Raw genomic sequence first — 18,877 nt, forward strand, 5'->3', positions numbered from 1 at the left:
AATAAATTTAAATTGTAGTGACTATTTCTATTTTATCTTAATGGATTAGTGATTTATTTTTTATTTTATAGAACATTTTAAATAAGATAATTGCTAATTAGCCATACCCACAAATTGCCCACAATGTCTGAAACTTGTTCCCCATAGAGAAAGATGAGTAAACGGTGGTATACTCAAAATTTTAGAAATGAATGGTTAGAAGATCCGGAATTAAAGATTGGTTGAAAGAAGACAGTAATGAAAAAGGTGCGTCTTACTGTATTTGTTGTGAAATGAAATTAAAGAATGCCAATAAATCGATGTTACTAGTGCATAAAAATACAGTTAAAAAAAAAAAAAAAAAAAGTGCAGATATTGCTAAGACAAGTTCAACGTTAGACATTCTTCACAAAACGTAAACCTACGGAGAATGAAGAAGTAGCAAAGGCAGAGTTAACAATTGCTGCACTCATTTCTGAGCATAATATTCCATTTGCGCAATGTGTTCACCTTATAGAAGCATGTAAGAAAGCATTTCATGATAGCAATATTGCAAAACAAGTTCAGATGAAGGCGACTAAAGTCTCTTATCTTATACAAGATGGCATAGCCTATCATGAAAATATATACATTTCTAACATATGCAGAAACAACAAGTTTTCAATGATAATAGATGAAAGTACAGATTTATCTTTATCGCAAGTTCTAGCTGTTGTTTGTTAGATATTTTGATATTCAAAAACTTGATGTTGTAGATGTGTTACTTGACACTGTTTGTGTCGAAAATGGTACTTCAGAAGGGCTTTATCAAGCTGTGAAAGATCTTTTCATAGAAAAAAAACATTCAAATAAGTAATCTCGTTGGCTCTGGAAGTGATAATTGTGCCACTATGATGGGTACTAAGAGTGGATTCCAGTCATTGCTAAAAAAGTATGTACCATCAGTATTTATAATGGCATGTGTTTGCCATTCTTTTGCATTATGTGCTAGTCATTCAGTCAAGGTACTACCATCATATCTAGAAATATTTATAAAAGATATCTCTTGTTATTTTTCCCGTAGTAGTAAAAGATTAAACGAGTTCAAAATGATTCAAGATGTTGTAGATACTGCTAAGCATAAAATCCCCAAATTAGCACAAACACGTTGGTTATCCCGTGGCAATGTAATAAAAATTATTATTGAGCAGTGGGATGCGTTAGTTCTTTATTTTCAGTCTCAATCAAAAATTGACAAAATCGATGGTGCAGGAAATATTTACAATACTATGATCACCAAAGGAACTAAGCATATGTTGTTGTTTTTAGGATATGTACTGGAGAAAATAAACTGCCTGAATATTGAATTTCAATCTGAACATTTCAGATTGCACTTACTTCATTCAATGGTTTCAATTGAGTATAAAAATATTCTTAGTTTTTTCATAAAAGAAGAAGTCATTACTTCGTGCAAGCTGGTTGAAATTGATCCAAGCAATACAATAAATCATAAGCCTCTGAATAAAATATATTTGGGAGGCTGTTGTATGGCCTTATTAAATTCAACACCACTTGGTGAAAGTGAAAGTAGGTTTAAAAATGATTGCTTAAAATTTCTTGTTGAACTTTGTATGGAAATCAGAAAAAGATTTCCTCTAAATGATGATGGAATTATTGCCAATCTCAATGTTCTTGACCCAGCAGTGATACATGATCGTGCCAATTCGCCATCCTCTATTTTCCATTTAGCAATGCAGTTCCCTCACCTTGTTTCTGAAGACAAAGTAGATCTTCTAGATGATGAATGGAGATCATTTCGATTAAATCAAGATTTAGATTTCTCTTACAAAACCATCCCTGAGTTTTGGTATCTGTTACGTAATGTAAAAGATGGCTTTAATAATTCTAAATATGAGATTTTATCTAACTTTATGACCAGAATAACTATTTTACCTCACTCTTCGGCAAGAGTAGAAAGAATCTTCTCCCAAGAAAACCATATAAAAACAAAAGCCACAAACTCCCTTAAACCAGAAACTGTGAAAAATCGACTAATGGCAAAACAGGTGATAAATAGATGTAATCAAAATTGCTATACATGGAAACCTAAATCATAATTGGTAAAAGAAGTCATACAAGGAACTTGTCATAAAAGATCTGGATATCATCATTCTTCTCTTCCTTGGTGATTCCCTTCTATTCTCTCTCTCTCTCTTTTAGGGTAACAGATTTTTTTTTTTTTTTTTGGCTGGTGCAGCAAAAGCCTCAGGCTTCCTTGCACCATATGGCTAATAATAATAGTCATCATAATAATAATAAGATACGAAGAATGTTTGAAAAAAATGAAAGAACTTCAAAAAATAAATGTGGAGGGAACTGAATGGGATGAAAATTCTGATTACAATTAAATAAAAGATATTTTTGCATGGTAAGTTTTATCTTATTTGTGTTGCTATACTATATGATGAAAACTAGTTTTTTTTTTTTTGGGCTTATTTAAGTTGCAATCTAAGTTTTTTTAAAATTTGTGAGTGGGAGCCCTGGTTACAACTACCCATATGCAGTATTTGCATTTGTCAATGTTAAACTTCAGTTTCCACCTGTCAGCCCAACTTATCTAGATCCAGTTGCAGTAGCATACTGTCTTTACTGTCGTTAACAACCTTGGCAACCTTTGTATCATCTGCAAACTTAGATATTCTGTATATAATAAAGAATTCTTCTTCTTCTTCTTCTTATATTAAGCCTGATAGACCCTCATAAATATCATTGATGAATACACAAAACAATGGGCCCAGCACCGACCCCTGGGGAACTCCTCTAATAAAATTAGTCCACAAAGAGCAGTGTCTATTGATTTCCACTCTCTATCATCTCCCACACAACCATCCATTTATCCATTGTAGCAACTTGCCCTTAATGCCATGCCATACCATTCCAATTTGTACAGCAGTCTTCCATTTGCAACAGTATCAAAAGCTTTCCTGAAATCCAAGTATATGATATCAAATTTTTTTTTGCATTCACTTCCTTTCTGACCACATCATAGTATCCAATCAAATTGGTCAGACAATATCTCCCTTTAACAAACCCATGCTGTCTTAAACATTATTGCAGTCTTGTCTAGATGATCCTGCTATGCTTCTTTAACCAGTGACTCCATTATTTTCCCCAGAACACAACTTAAACTAACAGGTCTATAGTTTCTTGTCCCCCATTTGAACTCCCATTATGAATTGGGGATACATTTGCACACCTCCAATCAATGGGGATCTCCCCTGAGTTGAAGGAAACTCTCATAATTATGGCTAAGGGTTGCTTACTTCCTTTGCTGTCTCTAATATAACTGGATGGATTCCATCTGCCTCAGGTGCCTTTTTTATGTTTAAATTCAACAATTTCTCCTCCACTTTGCTCTCTGTTATTACAAAACCTCTTAGCTCCCTATTAGAGTTTGATAAGCTTCTGGCATTCCTCTCCTTGAATAACTCCTCATGTGTGAATGTAGATGCAAAATACTAATTTAGTTTATCAGTTACCTAAGCAGGATCATCAATAGTCAAACCGTCTATGTTAAGTGAATCAATCTGATTCATCCTTTTCCTTCTAGGGTTTACATAAGTAAAAAACCTTTTGCATCCTTTGATAAAGATTTCCCGTAATCTGCGTTCGCCTGCCTAACCTTTGTGACATGATTACAGACTAGCTTATATCTGCCATAGGCTTCTGTGTCACCTGATAATTTGTATTCATCCCATGCATTTTTCTTCTCTGCCACAAGCCTCATTAATTCATCTGATATCCAATAGGCCTAAACCTTGAAAAGTTTTTCTTAGTTGGTAGAAAAGCCTAGTAGCCTCCAAGATTAAGTCCCTGAAGGCTTCCCATTTAGAATTCAACCTTGGTAACATAATCAGTTGATTCCAATGTTTAGAATTTAAAAACTGTCTGAGGCCACTGTAGTCACCTTTACAAAAGCAAGAGACATTCCCTGTACCCTTTATGGTAGTTACATCTTTAAGTAAATCCCACATCAGTACGCTGTGATCAGTCTCTCAATGGTTCCTCTGTCTGTAAATTCCTAATGCATGAATAATCACTGCTGATAATCAGATCAAGAATATTACTCCCTCTGGTTGCCTCTTGAACATGGTGCTGTAGAAAACAGTCATCCAATAAATCCACAAAAGTCTTGCTAGTGTGTGAGTGACCAACCCACAAGTTACAGTCAATATCTGGAAAGTTAAAATCCGCCATTATAAGCCAGTCTGATTTACTAGCCCACTATATTTCTCTGCACAATTACTCATTATACTCATCAGATTCATTAAGCCTATAATACACACCTACTCTCATTTTCCTGTTCCTAGTGCTTTTGTTACACCACACGGACTCAACATAGCATTGTTTACCAAATGTCAATTGGATGCATCTTCTTAGATTTTATGTGTTTCTTAACTAACAGCATAATCCCTTCTTTCTTCCTGACCTGTCTATCCTTTCTGTACACATTGTACTCCCCAAATTCCAATTCTGCACTGCTTATATTTGTGTGACACCACATCTCTGATATCCCAACTACTTCCACCTTCAACGTCTTGACCAGCACTTCAAACTAATAAAATTTATTAACTATACTTCTATCATTGGTGTACATGCAAGTACACGAATGATAGAAGTATAGGTGTACATGCAAGTATACATGCACCTGTTCCTACTCTTCATTACCCTAACACAGCCATGTATTTACTTGTTTTATATTGATTCCCAGCAGCTTGCTTTTCAGGCTACTACTGCTGATTCCAATAGAAGCAGTGGAAGAATCACTTTTGCCTCTGCCTGTAGCCACTGTTAATCTTTTAGTCTGTGTATCCCCCCCCCCCCAATCTAGCAGTTTTCTGACCAATCTAACACTGCCTCGATAGCATCAGAAAATATTTTTGCACCGTTTCTATTTAAGTGTACCCCGTACCCCATCCCTGTAGAAGCAGTCTCACCTGTTAGTTGCTATTTAGCCTATTTAATATATGTTTGTAGAACACAATGCACAGACCATACTGAAAAAATTCTACCCCACGAGCCTTGCACAATCTCTCCAGGGCTGAATTGATTGACAAGGCTCTCATCATATACACCCTACTTGTGGCTTCTTTTTCAACATTGGCCTGTACTTGTTAAGTAAATCTGCAGATCTCTTACTCTTAAGGTCATTAATGCCAACATGTACAACAATATACAATATCACCTTTTTTTTTTCCCTTAAAAGAAATCTGCTCTATGATGTCATCAACTTTTGATACTGGCAGACATACCCTGATCCCGTTCCACTTATTCTTTTTGCATACTATATATTCCCCATCTCCCTGACAATAGTCACCAACAATAACTAGTTCCTGTGGGACCCGTGCATTCTGCCTTGGAGATTGCCTCTGTGTTGCCTGCTGCACAGGAGTGAGTGCTGACATTGAGTTGGGCAGCTGAGAGCTTGTGCTAAGTACCTAGAGTGCCAAGAAATTAGGTGGCGACTAATTTCTTGCCACTCTAGGCACTTAGCACACACAAAGACATCCTTGACTAGATCATGTCCTGTTCCCGAAATGTCTGCAAGCATTTCACATTTCGCACATTTATTGAGACTGATGTGTTGGAGATTTGCCCCCTTCATTTCTCTTCCGAGCCATAGCACTCCTGCTACTCTGCGATCTTTGCTTCGCAGCTATAGTCTGGGTCATGATTTCCATTTAAATACAGTTTAGTTAACAATGAAATTTAATAAGATTAATAAATTTTATTGATTAATTGATAATGCTATACTAAGCTAACAGATTCCTAATACAGTGCTACATATTACGCTATCTAGTTTTAAATTACGCTATTTTGTATCGATCTATACAATGGCTGCAAGTTCAACAATTTTGCCGCCAACACTGGTACTAGCGGTAAGTCATAAATTACCAAAATCACTAGTTAAATTTTTTAAAAATAACGTAACGAATGCTATTTAGCCTATTTAATATATGTTTGTAGAACACAATGTAATATGTTAATTAACAAAGAATACGGTAAAAATAACAAAGCTTCTTATCGTTTTCAGCAGCCGAAAATCCACCGACTGTTCACCTCTGCAATCCCAGTGCCCTCTTCTAATCTTCTATTCAGTTCCATTTTATATGATAAAAGGTGACATTTGTTCATTTTCCATCAGGAATGCCCATAACATAACACTATGTTTATTAAAAAAAAATTAATTATCCAGTGAAAATTCAGTTAACTTAAGCTTCCCCACGAATGTATCATTTGCTTTTGTCAGCATAGAGATGCAGTGGTTATATTTGTTTTTATTCTTACAAGTGTTAATATCAATTTGATGATTGTATAACTTAGGAATAACTTTTGTTGGAAAATTTATGTAATGCTATTTTTATATAGATTGTGGAAGCGGTTTTGCAACTTCAGTATACTGGTGGGCCTGGTATGGAAGCAAAATTCTGTCGACAGTGTGCTGTTGCTATCAATGTAGAAGTGCAGTCATCTGTCTTTATCACCAAGTGGGATGTTTTACCTGCTGAAGTGTAAGAGAAATTTATATTATAAAATTCATAATTTATTAGAGATTTTAATTGCTATGAACTTTTTAAGCATAAATTGTGTTTAAAATGTCTTACAGAATTTATATAAATGCATGTTTTGAAGTAATGGCAATTACTTTAAAACATGTTATCCATTCATAAATATTATTCATGTGTAACAAGTAACATACTCTTACATACATTTTGAAACAAAAATATATATATTAATAAATAAATAAAATAATGTAATTAACAAAAAAAGTACTTATCTATTTAATATGTATGATATTTTATTTAATCATTTAAATTTCTATATTCAAATTATAAATATAATTTACAAAAAAGTACTCATTTATTATTGCATATAATATATTTTGTTTTTAATGAAATCCATGTGCTTTATCAAAAATTATACAATACAGCTTTTATCAACCTACAGTTTAATAAAAGCTGGTGTAGAGGACACTAAGAGAAAGGTGACAAAGGAATTGGTGGCAGTCAGTTCAAATGCACTTAAAAATGTTTTCAGCAAGTCTGTAGCTGCTTAAGGCAATTACCTTTAAAAATATTAAAGGCATTTTTCATTCTAGCAATTGATTTTTAAATTGACTCAGTCCTGGAACTTAATTGTTCCAGGACTGAGCCTTCTAAAAACAGAAAATTTATAAACAAGATTGATGAAATGTAAACAATTTTTTATTATTTTTTTTTGCATTCTAATTCATATATATTTGTAGTTGTTAAAAATATAACTTATATTTTATTTGACAGTTTTTGTTCCTGAATTATAAATAGTAGTAGTAGTATTAATGGTAAATGATGCAAGAAAGTAAGCTCATATATCATGAGCCAAAAAAAAAAAAAAAAAAAAAAAAAAATTAAAAAATAAAAAATAAATGCAGTTCATCCATCTGTACCCTCCAAGAATTTTTCTAGTTCAACATAAGGCTTTAAACACCTAAATCAGGTCTCCTTGTAGCTGCCTGGTCTCAAGGTGCTGAAATTTGCAGAACTGAAGCTTTCTAAGTAAGAGCTCCCTTTTGTTCCCTTAACCAATCTGGTTGCCTTTCTCTGCACCTGTTCCAGAAGCTCTACATCCTTCCTAAAGTGAGGCCTCCAGACCTGTACACAGTACTCAAGATGCAGCCTAACCAGGGCCTTATGCAAAGGGATAATCATCTCCCTCTTTCTGCTAGCAAAGTTTCTGTGTATCATTGACAAAAGCCCATGAGCTGTCCTGGCAGTATATCTACTTAGACAGTTTCTGTTCTACTTAGACAGTTTCATGTCTGATTGAACAGTTATGCCCAGGTCTTCTTCATTTTCCGCTATAAATACTATAATTTACAAAAAAAGTACTCATTTATTATTGAGTACTAACCTGAGCATAGTACTGTGCAGTTGATAAGTTAATCTGAGGGTTACTGCTACACATGTACAGTACCTTGCATTTGTCAATGTTAAACTTCAACTGCCATTTCTCAGCCCATCAACCCAATTTTTCTAGATCTTGTTGCAGTAGCTCACCCTGATGACTGTCGTTAACCACCCTGCCAACCTTTGTATCATCTGAAAACTTGGACATTGAGCCTGGTATACCTTCATCAGTATCATTGATAAATATTGAAAACAACAGTGGACCCAGCACTGAATCCTGGGTAACTCCACTAATAACATTAGTCCACAAAAAGCAGTGCCCATTGATAATCACTTTTTGTCTTCTTCCATTTAACCATTCCTTTATCCATAGCAGTAATTTGCACTCAATGCCACAGTGCTTCAGTTTGTAAAGCAGTATTTTCTGTGCAACAGTATCAAAAGCCTTCCTGAAATCTAAGTATATGATGTCAAAATAATTTTTTGCAGCATAGTAACCTATCAGATTGGTTAGACAAGACCACCCCTTGACAAATACATGCTATGATTGCAGTATAATTACACGCCTATCCCCTTGACAAATACATGCTATGATTGCAGTATAATTACATCCCTATCCAAATGGTCCTGCATTACTTCTTTAACCAGCGATTCCATTATTTTCCTTGGAACAGACCACGAGCTAACAGGTCTGCAATTCCTCATGTCACCTTTTGATCCCCATTTATGATATATTCACACTTCTCCAATTCAGAGACCTCTCCTGAATCCAAGGATGCGCTCATAATTGTGGTCAAGGGTTTGCTTATCTCCTTCACTGCCACCCTTAATATAATTGGATAGATTCTCTCTGCCTCGGGTGCCTTTTTTATGTCCATCCTCAACAATTTCTCCTTCACTTTCCTTTCTGCTATCACAAAGTTATTTAGCTCCTCGTTAGAGTTTGATAAACTTCTGGCTTCCCCTTTCTTGAAGAATTCCTCATAGGTGAATGTAAATGCAAAATACCTATTCAATTTATCAACAACCTGAGCAGGGTCAACAACAGTTAACCCATAGATATCAAGTGGTCCAATGTGATTCAACCCCTTCCTTTTACTTACTGTTAATATAAGCATAGAAGTTTTTGCTGTTTTTCTTTGCATTTTTTGCTAGAGTGCCTAACTTAGTGTGCCTAACCTCTTTTGTGACTTGATTACAGATTAATTTATATCTACCATAGGCTTCTATATCACATAATGTATATGCATCCCATGCACTTCCCTTTTCTGCCACATGTCTCAAGTAGTTCATCTGACATCTATTTAGGTTTAAGCCTTGAAGAGTATTTCTTTTTTGGTATGAAAAGTCTAGTAGCTTCTTTGATTACTTCCCATTTAGAATTCGCTGTTGGTAACATTATCAGTTGGTCCCACTGCACAACATTTAAAAACTGTTTTAGTCCTCTGCAGTTACCCCAGCAAAAGCCTTACTTTTTAACCTTGACAGTAGTTATGTCTTTAATTCCACATCAATACACTATGATCACTGCCATCCAGTGGGTCTTTTCCCTGTACATTCTTGTAGCACTGCTGATAACCAGCTGAAGAGTATTGCTTCCTCTTGTTACCTCTCTAACATGCTGCTACAAAAGTCTTGCTAATGTGTGAATGACCAATCCACAAATTCCAATTATCATTTGGAAAGTTAAAATCCTCCATTATGAGACATTCTGATTTGCCTGGTCCACTCTGTTTTCTTGTATAGCTGTTTGATATACTCATCACAGTCATTAGGCCTATAACACACTCCTACTCTCAATTTTTGTTTTCCCAGTGCTTATATCACACCAAACTGATTTAACATTGCACTCGTCACTTAAGTCAACTGAATGTATTGCCTTAGATTTAATATTCTTCTTAACTAAAAGCATTATCTGTCCATCCTGTTAACCAATACAAACCACGCTGATAAAAATTGTTCTCCATGAGCCTTGCACATTCTCTCCCGGGCCGAATTGGTTGACAAAAGCTCTCACCATATTCCCTCCTATCGTGTCTGGGCAGAATTGCAGACACTTTCAAATTCAATCCTAAAGGTGATGCATTTGAGGATCAGAAATCCTAGAGTTATTACATATAAGCTTGGAAAAGAGGAGCAAAAAGTGATTCAAGCTGAAAATGACTTAGTTAAGAGTCAATCTGACATGAAATTTTCTGTGCAGTGTAAAAAGGCAGCCGGGGGAAGAAAACATAGTGTGCTATTTATGATGTACAGAGCATTTGTTAATAGGGAGAAGGACATCATTATCCCTCTTTACAAGTCAGTTGTCAGACTACATTTGGGATATTTTATTGAGGTCTGGACATCACAACTAAAGGGGGTGGGGGGGGAAAGACAGCTTCTACTATAGAAATGTCAGAGAAGGGTGACTGGATTGGTGATGAGTGCAGAGTGATGCACATGTGAAGAATGGCATAAAAAGTGGACTGCAGAGTTCAACTAGACATCTAAGTGATCTAATTGGAATGTGTATGGCACAGAAGGGATTAAGTATAATGAATAAGTAAGGTCTGTTCACCCTCGTAGGTGAGACGAACCAGGGGCCACAAATATAAAATCTCAAGGATTAATGGAGGATTGGATCTCATGAAGTTCACCTATAGGCAGCAGGTTGTTGAACATTAGAATAAATTGCTTCCCAACATAACAGAGGCAATGAGTCTGGATAAGTTTAAATTGAATTGGATGATTACCTTGTGGGAATGGGTACAGTACGAATATTGACTTTTTTTATTATTATTATTTTATTTATTTATGTACATTTGGCTGATAAAAAAAAATTAGCTTCCTTGCATCATTTGGCCTTACTAATTCTATCAGTTTCAAAGTTGTAGAGTAGCACTATCAAATTATTATAGAAGTCATTCATAGTGTCATTACTGAGCACTTTCTGAGATTTCTCAACATTTGTGTTTGTGAAATTTCAAACTCTTGTTTAAAAAAAGTACCAAAAATGTATAATTTTTTTCTTGAAGCCAAAAATAGGTCAAAAGTGCTTTGGGTGCATTGTTACTTTAATGACTTTACTTTATATTAATGTTATTTTTGTTATTTTGGTTTTTAGGAGCATTAGCAACTAAGGCCATATTGCTCCGGGATATGTGGTGGTCATTCCCTTACCTTTCCGCATCCTCCGTATTTGGTGGTGACGGGCTCGAACCCCGGTCTAATCAAGAAGCGTGTGCTACGCACTGCTGCTCCTTCCCACCTGGCTACGGAGGCGCCTACTTTATATTAATATATGGCTTTATATTAATTATGGAAATGGTTATTATTAATCAAATTACTATTCTTAATTTGTCTTATTTTCATTTTATTCTGAGAAAATCTAGAAAACAGCATTCATGTGAATGTCTCTTTTTATATAAATGAAAATAATATCCATTTTAGCTCTTTTGTATTGATTGCTAATATGAAGCTTTATTCTCTCTCTCTCTCTCTCTCAATAGGCCAACTCATTGTTACCTCGTATTAGATTTGTTGAATGCAACTAACCATGAGATGGAACTTCAGTATGCTTCAAATAAGTGTATTCTGATTGAGGCATGGGATACTTGCCGAATTCCAGTTCCTGTTGAACGCTTTCCTCTTGCATCACATGTGCTGTTAGCGTCTGATGAAAAAGATGATGAAGATAGTCAGAAACAAAAAATATCATCAATTCAGTCAGCATGCCGCCAACACTTAGTTAATTTAGCTGACCTGAAATGGACTTTGATATCCTTTCTCGTTGTTTTTATTTGTAAGTCAATAGGAAAATTACTAAATCAACTTGCACACCATTTTAATGTTAATAATGCTTGTGTGTAGTACATTAATTATTGTATATGAATGAAATTGTATAAGATCAGAAAGTTCCAGGACTGAATTTATTAAAAATATCTGAATAGAAATAACTTTTTAATTTTATTTTAATCTGGAATATCCAGAACTTTTTTAGAGGGTGGCATTTTGGTTGCTCATGTGCAAAGCTTTATTTTTATTTGTTGTTGATGGTAAATAATTTCATGTTATAATTTTGAACAGAGATCTATAAAATTTTGCTTTTTATTGAAGAAATCAGCATCAGAGACCAGAAATTATTGTTGAAGCATACCGTGAAAAAGATGTTTGATACAAATTTTAATACAATGGCTTTGGAACCTTTGCCAGATAGGATCTGTCAAATGGACCATGAAGCATCACCTTTGTATTAAATTTAGGATAATTAGGTCAAAGCACTTAATAAATTAAATTTGAATAGTGCATTTGAAGACTGGTTGAAATTTGTGATTATGATTCAAGAGTGATCCAGAAATGATGGGAGATGAAATATGGTGTTATCTTTATGATATGTGAACAAAACATAAATCCTCTGAGTGGAAATATTTTCTCTCTCTCACACAAAAAAAAAAAAAAAACCCTTTTAAAAAATTATTTATTATTAATTTATATTAGGTGGTCATACTATTAATATGATATATTTAGGAATTACACCAAAGGAACAGTGCTTCTGCTCATCATTTAACAAATTCTGGTGGTCACCTTTCTGAGGATTTTGTAACTGTCTTACACCATTCTCCTTATAACTAACACTTTATACCACATGGGAATTTTGTTACAAATTGCAAAAGGATTATGTTTGTGAGGTAAAAAAAATTATGTTTGCAATTATGCTGTAATTAAATAGCTTGAACAAACAAAGGAAAATACTAAAGAGCAAAAAAAAATAATAATATAAAAAAATAGAATAAAATTGAAAGCCACTGACTCTGGAAAGCACAACAGTGTTGAACTTCACACAAAGTGGTGCAGATGCAGCCAGTTGTGGAAGTGACAAGTGCACAAGGAAGAATGAAATATAACAAGTTATCCAAAATCATTCCTGTCATTTTAATATCGGCATTTTAAAATTGGAAAGTAGTGAAATAATGAGTGCTTAAACTTGTGTAGAGTGTAATCTGCCTTCAATTTCCTAAAGGATTACAGATTATTCTCAGGCATTTCATCGCACTTCTTGTACCACTTCTTCAGTGACTTTAAAGACAGCAGAACTGGTAAATTATGATGATGATTTGCATAAAGTTGTTAATTTAATTACACATTATCATCTGTTAATTAATTTGATTACTAATGTACAAGTTAGTGCATTTGCATCATTTCTGTACATAGCCAACTACATAAGTAGTTATAAATTGGTATCATTAAGTATATCTTATATTGTGAATACCTTCACAACGAGTTTCCATGGTATTGTTACTTATGTTACTCATATGAGATATACTTAATGATGCCAATTTATAACTACTTATGTAGTTGGCTATGTACAGAAATGATGCAAATGCACTAACTTGCATATTAGTTAAACTATATACGTAACCTGAGGCTTTAGCCCTAAACTATACCATAATTTGATTATACATTATTGAACATTAAAATGGTTATGCATTTTTTATTTGTCATGGTTAAGGTTCAGTCTTGAATTAGTTAACAAATAGATATTAGAAACCATTAGGTAAAGAATTAAGTTTTAACAGTTTTAAATAATTTTATATTAGTTATTAATTTGGTTAATAAGATTAATAATAAAACAGTTAACATTGTCATTGGTTAACTATGAATACTTGCACTCGTGTAATGCTATCCTTATGATACCATCAGCCTCACATATCAAGATAGTGGTTAAAAAGTCTGATTTATTATGGGCAATCCCCTCTCTCCCATCCTAGCAGAAACTTCATTGGAACACTTGGAACATGGGAAGATATAGCTTTAGAAAATTTTCCTCTAAAACCCATGTATTGGGATAAGTATGTCTATGACATTCTAACTATTTGGCCACATGGGTTAGTACATCTACCTAATACTGTACATCTAAACATAAAATTTAATAAAACAGAAATAGAAAAAGATGATAGCATGCCATTCCTAGATCCCTTTTTAAAGAAGCATAATAACTCCGTAGCCAGGTGGGCAGGAGCAGCAGTGTGTAGCACACGCTTCTTGATTAGACCGGGGTGCAAGCCCATGACCACCAAATACGGAGGATGCGGAAAGGTCAGGGAATGACCACCGCATATCCCCTGAGCAATATGGTCTTAGTTGCTAATGCTCCTAAAAACCAAATAACAACAACAACAATAGAAATATACAGAAAATCAACAGACACAGAGTCTATTATAAAGTTTAATTCTAATTACACTGTGAACATAAAAGTAGGCATTCTTAAAAACTTCATTCTTAGGGCTTATTGGCTATGTAAAGATCAAGCACTCAATAGAGAAATCATTAGAATTTTCCAAATATTTAGCAACAATGGGGATCCACAAAAACTCATAATGAAAACAATTGAAACAACAAATGAGAAATATCTCAATGAACAGGCATCTAATGAAGAACTTGAAAAAGAAAACGAGTACATTACCATTTTTTATGTCCCACAGATCAGTAATCAGAATAAAAACAGGTAACCAAAAAATATGGGTTGTACACCAGGTTTACAAGAAGTAACACTGTTGAAAATATGATAAACACCCCCTCTACCACTTTGCCCCTGAAAAGACTCCCTGATACTCTGTATACAATTTACAATGCAAAGACTGCCAAATATCATATATTGGACAAACCAGTAGAAGATTGTTCAAAAGAATTAAGGAACATAAATATGACATAGCCTACAGCCAAATAAAAAAATTGAATCCTACTTTGCTTTCCACACCTGGTGCAAGGATCATGTGGGATTTCAACAACACCTTGGTCCTAACCACCAAAAGATACAGAAAATACAAGTTATACAAAAAATTGTTTATTATCGGCATAATAAACAATATTAACTGAAACAAAGGCATACAGATAGAGAATAACCACATACATATTTTCAAAAACACAGTATTAGAGCAGATAAAAAACGAATAAGAACTACAATAAGTATACACTGATGAGCCAAAACATTATGACCGCCTACCTAATATGATGTTGGTCCTCCGCGTGCAGCCCAAACAGCTCGTACCCGGTGAGGCCTGGACACTACAAGATTTCTAAATGTGTCTTGTGGTATCTGATACCGACGTGTAACCAGCAGATCCTTTAACTCCCGTAAGGTCCAGGGTTGAGACGCCACAGATCGGAGTTGCTGTTCCAACACAAACCACAAATGCTTGATGGGATTGATGTCTGTGGAATTTGGAGGCCAGAGCAATACCTGGAAGTCTTCCTCATGTTCTGCGAACCAGTCTCGAACAATCCGGGTGGTGTGGTATGTCACATTATCCAGCTGAAAGACAGCACTGCCAGAGGGGAAGACCATTGCCATGAAAGGGTGTACCTGGTCAGTAATGATGTTTAGGTAGGTGATAGACGTCAGAGTGCCCGGCACATGGATGACTGGACCCAGGGTATTCCACCAGAACATCGTCCACAGCATGATACTGCTGCCACCGGCTTGTTTTTTGTCCCATGGTGCATCCAGGCGGCATCACTTCCCCAGTTAAACAATGCACATGTACCTGACCGTCCACATGGTGCAACAGGAAACGTGATTCATTGGACCAGATGACCTTCCAATCACTCAAGGTCTAGTTTCAATGCTCGTGTGCATATTGTAGGTGCTGTCGCTGGTGAATTAAGGTTAGCATGGGCACTCGGAGTGGCCTGCAGCTACGCAGCACCATCCGGGAGAGCCTTCGCTCACCTCAAACATCAATGAGCCGTAGTCTTCCAACCCTTCCTTGGTCTGGGAGGAAAAGCTCTTACTCCCAGGGCTAAAAGGAGCAACAATGGACTGTGATACATGTCCACCACTAGAGCCAACAGGCTCTCAACATGTTGAGACCCGCAGAATGGAAGATGATCCCAATCTTCCAAAAAGAATGAAAAAGGATAGTAACAAATCAGAACCACCAGCTTTTCTGATTATACATTCCTTATTGACTCAGCCGCTAAGCAGACTCTCTCCCTTTGTCATCCAGAGATGTCTCGAGAATGCAGCAGGTACATTGAAAATGGTGAAAAGGCTCCAATCAGGAGATCTTTTAATTGAGACCACTCAAGCAAGACATTCAGAATTTTTACTAAAAATGTCATCTATAAGCGGAATACCAATCAAAGTCTCACCACATAACACCTTGAACTCCTCAAAAGGAGTAATAGGTGAGTGGGATTTGTTGAACATAACCGAAGAGGAGATAGTCATGGAATTACTGGAACAGAAAGTAACTCAAGCAAGAAGAATTATGATAAAGAAGGATGACCAACTTGTTCCCACACGTAATATTATACCGACCTTTAGTACACCGAATTTGCCGACCTCAGTTAAAGCAGGCTACCTAAACTGCCGTATACGCCCATACATTCCAAACCCTCTAAGATGTTTCAAGTGCCAAAAGTTTGGTCACTCCCAGACAACATGCAGAGGCGAAACTACTTGTCCTAACTGCGGATCAAAAAACCATTCACAAACAGAGTGTACTGCAAAGGCTCCGGAATGTCCAAATTGCAAGAATGACCATCCAGCATACTCAAAATCATGCGAACTCTGGAAAATGGAAAAAAGAATACAAAAGTACAAGATCGAGAATAAGGTCACATATCAAGAAGCAAGAAAGCAAATAAAGTCAACTATCGCAAAAACCACGTACGCTTCCGTTACACTAAAGTGCCAAGCTGTTTCAACCCAAATTGAGGTATCAATTCCGCCCAATACATCCATTGCAGAATGGGCACGATCTGTGCTATCAACATCTGAACCTACCACCAAACCCGTTCTAGTTGATGAAGTAAGTAATACCCCTATCACAGTTCCACCTAAAATAAAATCATGTGATAAAATGTCTAATAAATCCCGAAGGCAACAAGCCACTGAATTACAAAAGACAAACTCAAATAGAATGGACTCTGAAAATATAGCTACGCACGATGAAACAGTCCTTGATCTTCATGCAGAAGATGATATGGAGACTGGATTTTCATCAGGTCAAACTGATGATGTAGAAGAGAGTACAGATCCCGGACATCCCAATTTTCCTAGAAAAGATAAAATGAAATATGACCGTCAAAAGCAAACCACTCACAAGAAACAGACAGACTCGCCTTCCCTCCTCAAACCCCGATAATGCAGAACATTGTTCAATCGAATTGTAGAGGTTTACGCAGCAATACCGATGACATCTATGATTTAATCTCCCTATATGGTCCAATAGCCGTTTGTATACAAGAGACTAATCTAACTCCACAAGTAACTCCATCAATCAGAAATTTTACATTTTACAGAAAAGATAGAAACTTCTCACTATCTGCACGTGGAGGCGTCGCCATTCTAGTTGACTGTAAAATACCTTCTAGAAACATTCCGCTTCAAACCCACTTAGAAGCTATTGCTGTACGAGTATCAGTTGGGCAAATTCTAACTCTTGTATCCCTGTACCTTCCACCTAACAAGATGTGCACGTTTAAAGAACTAGAAGACCTTATAAGACAAATACCACCACCTTTTTGTATCCTTGGTGATTTCAATGCTCATAATCCATTGTGGGGATCAGACCACATGGACAATAGAGGACACTTGATCGAGACGATACTGGACCAACTGAATCTAACATTACTGAACACTGGTGAAAATACTTATACTCACCTTCCCTCTGGATCTATGTCAGCAATTGATTTAACTCTCTGTTCCCCCATATTATATCCCAGTATAGAATGGACAGTATTAAATGACCCACATAATAGTGACCACTTTCCAATCATATGCAGAATCCAAACGCTTCAAACATCATACCCTGATAACCGCTCAAAATGGAAATTCTCCAGAGCAGATTGGGAAAAGTTTTCAAACCGTCTTTCTTTTGATAGCCAATTGATCAGACTACAACCCATTGATGATGTCACAGAGCATATTACCAGGCAAATACTGACCATTGCCTCTGAAGCAATACCTCAAGCCTCCACATGTAAACACAAAAACCTTAAACACTGGTGGAATGAAGCTTGTACCAATGCCAAAAAGGAAAACAATAAAGCTTGGAACCTGTTCCGGAAGTTCCCAACTACCAACAACCTAATTCAATATAAAAGACTAAAGTCAAAAGCTAGACAAATTAGAAAAAAAGCCAAAAAGGAATCATGGATACAGTTTGCCTCCACTATCACAAAGGATACTAGCAGTCGTCTAATCTGGAAAAAGATTCGGCAATTAAATGGGAAATATCTACCTCTTCCTTCTCCCATCTTAATCAAAAATGGACAGGAAATTTCTTCTGAAGAAGAAATAGCTAACGCCCTTGCAGAGAATTTCTACCAAATATCTGCCACGTCAGCATATGACAACTCCTTTCTGAAAATCAAAGCTTCGGCGGAAAGGTACAAAATAAAATTCCATACTACCCAATATATTGCCTATAATCAACCGTTTAACCTATTTGAACTGCAAACAGCATTAAATAGATCACCCAACAGTGCAGCTGGACCTGATGGTATATATTATGCAATGCTGAAACATATGAACAGTACGGCATTGAATTTACTATTAATTTTCTATAATCGGATTTTTCTTGAAGGTACATATCCATCTTCCTGGCATCATTCCATCATTTTAGCCTTTCCTAAACCAGGAAAAGATCACTCAATTCCAGAAAATTACCGACCTATTTCTCTAACCAGCTGCCTAAGTAAAATCCTAGAAAGAATGATACACAGAAGGCTTACCTGGGTTCTTGAAACTAAAGCACTGATGAACAACAATCAGTTTGGTTTCCGACAAAACAGAGCCACTTTGGATCTAATGGTGAAAGCCGAGACTAACATCCGTAATGCTTACGTCAAAAATGAACATCTTGTAATGGTAAGTCTCGATATAGAAAAGGCTTTCGACACTACCTGGAGGTATGGCATATTGAGAGAACTTCATTCCATAGGATTGCGAGGGCACTTACCAGAATTCATTAGAAATTTTCTTC

At 35.8% G+C, this 18,877-nt stretch overlaps 1 protein-coding gene across 1 annotated transcript in view; it reads left to right on the forward strand.

Moving 5' to 3' along the window:
- The window catches only part of brun (trafficking protein particle complex subunit brun), a 379,016-nt gene that overhangs the window by 281,027 nt on the left and 79,112 nt on the right, over positions 1–18,877 (forward strand). Inside the window, exons 20-21 of the mRNA XM_090385832.1 lie at positions 6,388–6,530; positions 11,396–11,663. Of these exons, the coding sequence (XP_090241958.1) occupies positions 6,388–6,530; positions 11,396–11,663 (411 nt within the window). The remainder of the gene's footprint in view (positions 1–6,387; positions 6,531–11,395; positions 11,664–18,877) is intronic.

The sequence above is a fragment of the Mastigoproctus giganteus genome, chromosome 12 (genome assembly GCF_048544385.1).
Source record: "Mastigoproctus giganteus isolate SK-2022 chromosome 12, ASM4854438v1, whole genome shotgun sequence".
In the NCBI taxonomy this organism is placed as follows: domain Eukaryota; kingdom Metazoa; phylum Arthropoda; class Arachnida; order Uropygi; family Thelyphonidae; genus Mastigoproctus; species Mastigoproctus giganteus.